This window comes from Capricornis sumatraensis, chromosome 4, assembly GCF_032405125.1.
Source record: "Capricornis sumatraensis isolate serow.1 chromosome 4, serow.2, whole genome shotgun sequence".
NCBI lineage: Eukaryota > Metazoa > Chordata > Mammalia > Artiodactyla > Bovidae > Capricornis > Capricornis sumatraensis.
In genome coordinates this window covers 18,697,515-18,705,726 of record NC_091072.1, presented here as the reverse complement: position 1 = coordinate 18,705,726, position 8,212 = coordinate 18,697,515, and the positions used below count along the sequence as shown (strand labels likewise).

The following is an 8,212-nucleotide window of genomic DNA, read 5'->3' as shown; positions in this document are numbered from 1 at the left end:
AAACACACCTAGGGAAAGGGTGGACTGGGAAGCCCCATGGGTGGCATCACGTGATGAAGGTCATCACGCTGCCTCCACACACAGCATCCCAGCCTTGCCACACAGCAACAGTAGTGGACCTGGCTTGTTAAGGACAGTCACTAATACCTTTAAAAAAAAAATCACCTGCAAATGAATCATTTTTGCAAGTAAAAGCAGTAGCTAGAAGGAAGAGGGGACATCAAATACCATTTCCCATGCTTCAGAAAACCATTGTTAGCTGCTAAGAACGGGGAGTTTATAAATCCAAATACCCTATGCCCACACCCAAAATGTATTTTCTGCTGGTGAGTTCAAACACTCCATCACAGAAGAACCCAGGGCTACATGCCTGCAGCGTCCTTGCTGCAAACCATGGACCGAGCAGGAACGGGAAGCAGCTGCCCTGCCCTGCCCTCTTGCTCAGGCACGGCTTCACACGCATCAAGTGCTCCTCTGTCCCTCGAGTCCCACCATCATCTGACCACACTTAGAGGATGTGACAGCAGCAGCCAAGTGCTAGTTTTCTACACTTTGGGCTCAAAGACATTCCTTTTAGCCATCCCCTAAAAGCCTCAGCTGATTGTGATGAATTATAGATCAAACACACTAAAGATGGTCTTAAACTTTTAATGCACCCAGACATGCTCATTCCAACTTGCTGCTTCTAAACAGCCCACAGACCCAGCAGAAACAGGCAGAGGTGAGACCATGACTTTGACTTTAACTTGAATTTCTCATGGAAATGTTCCTAAGTACCCAGAAGAACTGGTAAAGAACTTCTATTACAACCTTCAAACACAACTGGGTTCCTATCACAATTTGCCACAAAGACTATCTCACTCTCCACATATCAAAACAGCCAGAAAACAACAAAATGGAAACAGTACAATGTCCTCCCCTATCAATAATTACCTTAAATGTAAATGGATTAAATTCTCCAATAAAAATACATAGATTTGTTGAATGGATTAAAAAAAAAAAAAAAAAAAAACAAGATCCTGCATGCCACAACTAAGATCCAGTGCAAATTATTAAAAAAAAAAAAAATTGAAAAGATAACCTATGGAATCAAAATATTTGCAAATCATTTATCTTACAATGATAAGGGGGTTAATATGACCATAATACATAAAGAACTCATACAACTCAGTAGCAAAAAACAACTCCACAAATAATCCAATTAAAAGATAGGCAAAGGACTCAAATAGACCTGAATAGACATTCATCCAAATAAAATACACACATGACGAACAGGTACCTGAAAAGATGCTCAACATCATTAATCAGTGGGGCATCTCAGTTTTACATCTTCTTATGATGTCTTTTGGGGCTTGGGTATAAGAAACAGATACGATGACATTCAAAATCAATGAGAAGTAAATAAAACAACAAAATGGCTCCTTGTCATGTGTACAGAGTAGTTATTGCTCTGGGTTATCATTATGCCTTTTTTAGGAACACCAAACCCTGTTCTTATAATCCACTAGTTTCAATTTGTGATATGAGGACCTTATCAACCAACCCAAAGGGCCACTACAAATCATAAACAAGCACAGAGAAGGAAAATGGGTCATTTACAGTAGAATGCTGGAATGACCACAGATCTCCCCAAAAGTCATGACGATTCTTAGGAACCTACATACGTGGTAACAGCTCTCATGAGCTCAGTCAGTGAGAACCTTGGGGCCAGGCACCACCAGGGCTGGGACACCATAACACAGACATTCAGGCTGGCAAGCAGACACAGCCCATCCATGCTGTAAACAGCCTGACAACATGACCTGGGACATCCAGGAGACTAAACAGTGATCTATCCTTTTAAAAGAAAGCATTAAGAATCATGTCAAGTGTACCTTTACTGCTTCACTTGCCAACAAGAGGCACACCTTGGTTCCACCTGTGAAATCCACACGCTCAGTGACACAGCCCAGACCACAGTCTTCAACAACATTCCAGACCAGCACCTGCAGGACTCAAAGACCACCTGCAACTGCCAAGAACGGAAAGAAGCAAACTAAAGTCACCGACGTCTTAGAGCTCCTTCTACAATGATTTTATTATAAATATGATCTTTTGGAATAAACAAATATTGCATTCAAGACTACCAGCAAACTTGTTCTAAAGTAATAAAAGAGGGGAAAATGGAACCAGGAGCCACTTAGAAGTAGCGATAAATAGCAAAGATGCCTGCACGCCATGCTGAGCGCCGTTCCCCCGAGAAGTGACAGGAGGTTCACAGGGGACATCACATTTCTCATTAGCCCCTTAAGGAAAACAAGCTTCGAGTTTGGTAATTTGCCCTAGTTCTGTAAACCGAACTGCTCCTCTCCTCAGTCCTAGGTGGGAGAACAGGAAGATGATCAGCCTGCAGATGCCAGCGTCAACATGGAAGATCTTGACTTTGAAACTCTTTGCTCTCAGACCAAACTGTTTACTACTTGCCAGGAGCGATATCAGAGTAGTCCTTCAGCACCCCAGCCAAGTGCTCATTGTGAGTCTTAAACCGTCGCTTTTTCTGTGAGGCAGGCTTTTTCCTTCTCTGAATTGGGGCCTACAGGAAGGTAAAAACAGAAATGACAGCTACTCAGAGCAGTGATACGGGGAGGATTTACGAAAGATGCAGCAAAGAGATGCAGGGTTTTGTAACCTTTTCTCTGTTCCTCAACACACAGACACAGACACACAGACACACACCCCCCACCGCCCCAATCCACAGTACATCCCCAACCACAAACAGCAACCAGCGGTTTCCGTTACAGTGAAGCATGTGTACTTCCATCCACCTGGAAAGAACGGGCTGGCACAACTTACCACAACTACGCTAGGCACTAAGTGAGTGAAAAGAGAGGCAGTACAGCTCTTTTGTTTTTCATCTCTGTTATCAGGTTAAAAAAAATTTATCCACCATTAATTACCCATAAAACAAAAACCTGAACCAAATACAACAAAGCATAGAGACACAGCAAAATTGGGGAGTGAATGGGCACAGAAAGAGTTGTTAGGTAGTATTCTCTTTACTGCATCACATAATTTTTAAAAAAAAATCAACAAACTAAGCAATGATAGGAAACCATGAAGTGCTTCAATCACACTAATTCTTAGAGATCACTGGCAATAAATTTTCCCTTTAAAGGAGTCCTAAACTTCACCGAATAAAACACACGCACACACAAAAAATCACAAAGAAAACAAGCTACAAGGCATGATGGTGGCCAGGGAAAGGAGGGTGTTAGTGAAATATCCCTCATTCTGGCTTTGTCTCTGGACTGCAGAGAGCCGGTTAGCTGGTACGAGGCAATTCACAAATCTTCATCCAGCTACAAATCCTTCCAAATGAGCGGATCTGGGGTTATCAAGACAGTAAAATCTGGCTCCTAAAGGATCTGAGGGTCATCAAGGACAACTGAGTGTGATCAGCACTAAGGCAAAGTCAGGCACCAGTAAGAAGCGGCACCAGTAAGAAGCGGCACCAGTAAGAAGGCCAGGGGGATGGAGCAGGCTCCCGGCAGAAACCAGGAGGACATCACAGGCATGCCCGGCTGCAGCCAGAGCAGGCACTGCCAAGACAGGGGTGGGGCAAGGGGAGAAGCCCCTTACCTGGGAGTGGCACCTGAGGGCAAGGAGTACACCAGACGTGACCTGAAAGCATCTGACCAAGGTCAGAGGGGTAGGACATGGAGAAAAAACTGGAAGGAAGAACCAGCTACCTGCTCTTCCGAGAGCTGCACAGGAAGCAGGCTAACAGTTCAAAGGGCACAGCGTTACATTCTCTCCTAGAGACAACATACCACTTTCTTTGGTCCGGAGTCCTGCATGGAAGAAATACCCTGTCGCTTCAGATACTCTTCAATTTTCTCCTCGTCCATTGAATCCACGGTGACACTCCTCCACAGTTTCTGAAACTCTGCGCCAACAAGAAGTAGTTACCATACAATAGATGTTTATAAACTGTAACATATTGGTGATCAAAATCAGGCTTCCACATTATCTCCTCTGATCTGCATTAGCACATCTGAGATTTCATTATAAAACCGAAGGAAGACAGGAACATTCAGATGCTGGACACTGAGCAGCAAAAGGGCCTGGGAACACGAGCTGCATCCCTAGGCCAGATCAGCACTGCTCTATTTTTAGAGTCTATAAATGAAGGGCCATGTGACTGAGGCCTCCCCGCTTTCCTGGGAAGACAGGCAGTTGACACTCTCCTTTAATCCCCAAAATCAGTTCTCTCCACTGAAATAGTTCAAATTCCTGCTCATCTCCCATGAGCCCAGTACATCCCACTTTCTTTCCTACAGGAGAAGAGAAACACACAGGGATATGAGGAACCGAAGTTTTATATGAGTGAGGAGTTATAACAGCCTATTTGCAAAAGAGTCTTCTGAAATAAACCGGGGACGGGTGACTAGGTCATTAAAGTGAAGGGAGGGAGGCTGAGGCAGTAACACTGCTTCTCTCATGCCTGCAAAGCAGGACAAAAACCTTCCTACACCTTGTTGTCAGAGTCCCTTGACCCCTTTGCCACATAACTATTTTTGCAAACAAAAGGGATCACAATTGGGACGTGTCCAGAATGAAACTCATGTGCACCTTAAATTCTGTCCCTAAAGACAGGCCCTTTCCAAGTGGAACCAGTGGTAAAGGACCCGCCTGCAGATGCAGGTTCAGTTCAGTCGCTCAGTCGTGTCCGACTCTTTGCGACCCCAGGAATCGCAGCATGCCAGGCCTCCCTGTCCATCACCATCTCCCGGAGTTCACTCAGATTCATGTCCATCGAGTCTGTGATGCCATCCAGCCATCTCATCCTCAGTCGTCCCCTTCTCCTCCTGCCCCCAATCCTTCCCAGCATCAGAGTCTTTTCCAATGAGTCAACTCTTCGCATGAGGTGGCCAAAGTACTGGAGCTTCAGCTTTAGCATCATTCCTTCCAAAGAAATCCCAGGGTTGAGCTCCTTCAGAATGGACTGGTTGGATCTCCTTGCAGTCCAAGGGACTTTCAAGAGTCTTCTCCAACACCACAGTTCAAAAGCATCAATTCTTTGGCGCTCAGCCTTCTTCACAGTCCAACTCTCACATCCATACATGACCACAGGAAAAAACATAGCCTTGACTAGATGGACCTTAGTTGGCAAAGTAATGTCTCTGCTTTTGAATATACTATCTAGGTTGGTCATAACTTTCCTTCCAAGGAGTAAGCATCTTTTAACTTCATGGCTGCAGTCACCATCAGCAGTGATTCTGGAGCCCCAAAACATAAAGTCTGACACTGTTTCCACTGTTTCCCCATCTATTTCCCATGAAGTGATGGGACCGGATGCCATGATCTTCGTTTTCTGAATGTTGAGCTTTAAGCCAACTTTTTCGCTCTCTTCTTTCACTTTCATCAGGAGAATTTTTAGCTCCTTTTCACTTTCTGCCATAAGGGTGGTGTCATCTGCATATCTGAGGTGATTGATATTTATCCCGGCAATCTTGATTCCAGCTTGTGTTTCTTCCAGTCCAGTGTTTCTCATGATGTACTCTGCATAGAAGTTAAATAAGCAGGGTGACAATATACAGCCTTGACGTACTCCTTTTCCTATTTGGAACCAGTCTGTTGTTCCATGTCCAGCTCTAACTGTTGCTTCCTGACCTGCATGCAGATTTCTCAAGAGGCAGGTTAGGTGGTCTGGTATTCCCATCTCTTTCAGAATTTTCCACAGCTTATTGTGATCCACACAGTCAAAGACTTTGGCATAGTCAATAAAGCAGAAATAGATGTTTTTCTGGAACTCTCTTGCTTTTTCCATGATCCAGCGGATGTTGGCAATTTGATCTCTGGTTCCTCTGCCTTTTCTAAAACCAGCTGAACATCAGGGAGTTCACAGTTCACGTATTGCTGAAGCCTGGCTTGGAGAATTTTGAGCATTACTTTACTAGCATGTGAGATGAGTGCAACTGTGCGGTAGTTAGAGCATTCTTTGGCCTTGCCTTTCTTTGGGATTGGAATGAAAACTGACCTTTTCCAGTCCTGTGGCCACTGCTGAGTTTTCCAAATTTGCTGGCATATTGAGTGCAGCACTTTCACAGAATCATCTTTCAGGATTTGAAACAGCTCAACTGGAATTCCATCACCTCCACTAGCTTTGTTCGTAGGGATGCTTTCTAAGGCCCACTTGACTTCACATTCCAAGATGTCTGGCTCTAGATGAGCGATCACATCATCATGATTATCTGGGTTGTGAAGATCTTTTTTGTACAGTTCTTCCGTGGATTCTTGCCACCTCTTCTTAATATCTTCTGCTTCTGTTAGGTCCAGACCATTTCTGTCCTTTATTGAGCCCATCTTTGCATGAAATGTTCCCTTGGTATCTCTAATTTTCTTGAAGAGATCTCTAGTCTTTCCCATTCTGTTGTTTTCCTCGATTTCTTTGCACTGATCACTGAAGAAGGCTTTCTTATCTCTTCTTGTTATTCTTTGGAACTCTGCATTCAGATGCTTACATCTTTCCTTTTCTACTTTGCTTTTAGCCTCTCTTCTTTTCACAGCTATTTGTAAGGCCTCCCCAGTCAGCCATTTTGCTTTTTTGCATTTCTTTTCCATGGGGATGCTCTTGATCCCTGTCCCCTGTACAATGTCACGAACCTCATTCCATAGTTCATCAGGCACTCTATCTATCAGATCTAGGTCCTTAAATCTATTTCTCACTTCCACTGTATAATCATAAGGGATTTGATTTAGGTCATACCTGAATGGTCTAGCGGTTTCCCCTACTTTCTTCAATTTGAGTCTGAATTTGGTAATAAGGAGTTCATGATCTGAGCCACAGTCAGCTCCTGGTCTTGTTTTTGTTGACTGTATACAGCTTCTCCATCTTTGGCTGCAAAGAATATAATCAATCTGATTTCACTGTTGACCATCTGGTGATGTTCATGTGTAGAGTCTTCTCTTGTGTTGTTGGAAGAGGGTGTTTGCCATGACCAGTGCATTTTCTTGGCAAAACTCTATTAGTCTTTGTCCTGCTTCATTCCACATTCCAAGGCCAAATTTGCCTGTTACTCCACGTGTTTCTTAACTTCCTACTTTTGCATTCCAGTCCCCTATAATGAAAAGGACATCTTTTGGGGGTGTTAGTTCTAAAAGGTCTTGTAGGTCTTCATAAAACCGTTCAACTTCAGTTTCTTCAGCGTTACTGGTTGGGGCATAGACTTGGATAACTGTGATATTGAATGGTTCACCTTGGAGACAAACAGAGATCATTCTGTCATTTTTGAGATTGCATCCAAGTACTGCATTTCGGACTCTTTTGTTGACCATGATGGCTACTCCATTTCTTCTAAGGGATTCCTGCCCGCGGTAGTAGACATAATGGTCATCTGAGTTAAATTCACCCATTCCAGTCCATTTTAGTTCGCTGATTCCTAGAATGTCGACGTTCACCCTTGCCATCTCTTGTTTGACCACTTCCAATTTGCCTTGATTCATGGACCGGACATTCCAGGTTCCTATGCAATATTGCTCTTTACAGCATCGGATCTTACTTCTATCACCAGTCACCTCCACAACTAGGTATTGTTTTTGCTTTGGCTCCATCCCTTCATTCTTTCTGGAGTTATTTCTCCACTGATCTCTAGTAGCATATTGGGCACCTAATGACCTGGGGAGTTTCTCTTTTGGTATCCTATCATTTTGCCTTTTCATACTGTTCATGGGGTTCTCAAGGCAAGAATACTGAAGTGGCTTGCCATTCCCTTCTCCAGTGGACCACATTCTGTCAGAATTCTCCACGATGACCTGCCTGTCTTGGGTTGCCCCGCAGGCATGGCTTGGTTTCATTGAGTTAGACAAGGCTGTGGTCCTAGTGTGATTAGATTGACTAGTTTTCTGTGAGTATGGTTTCAGTGTGTCTGCCCTCTGATGCCCTCTTGCAACACCTACCATCCTACTTGGGTTTCTCTTACCTTGGGCGTGGGGTATCTCTTCACAGTTGCTCCAGCAAAGCACAGCCGCTGCTCCTTACCTTGAACGAGGGGTATCTCCTTACCGCCGCCCTTCCTGACCTTCAACGTGGGATAGCTCCTCTAAGCCCTCCTGCGCCTGCGCAGCCACCTCTCCTCGAGCTACCCCGCGTCCAAGGCCAGTGGCAGCCGGGAGGAGACACCCCGCGTCTGAGGTCAAGGGTGGCCAGGAGAAGCCACCTCGCACCCGAGAC

The 8,212-nt window shown here is 44.5% G+C and overlaps 1 protein-coding gene across 1 annotated transcript in view; it reads right to left on the bottom strand.

Moving 5' to 3' along the window:
- Positions 1–2,076: 2,076 nt before the first annotated feature.
- Positions 2,077–8,212, bottom strand: part of GTF2E2 (general transcription factor IIE subunit 2) — an 89,658-nt gene continuing 83,522 nt past the window's right edge. Inside the window, exons 7-8 of the mRNA XM_068971052.1 lie at positions 3,810–3,925; positions 2,077–2,572 (exon numbers count right to left, since the gene is read on the bottom strand). Of these exons, the coding sequence (XP_068827153.1) occupies positions 2,456–2,572; positions 3,810–3,925 (233 nt within the window). The 3' untranslated portion in view covers positions 2,077–2,455. The remainder of the gene's footprint in view (positions 2,573–3,809; positions 3,926–8,212) is intronic.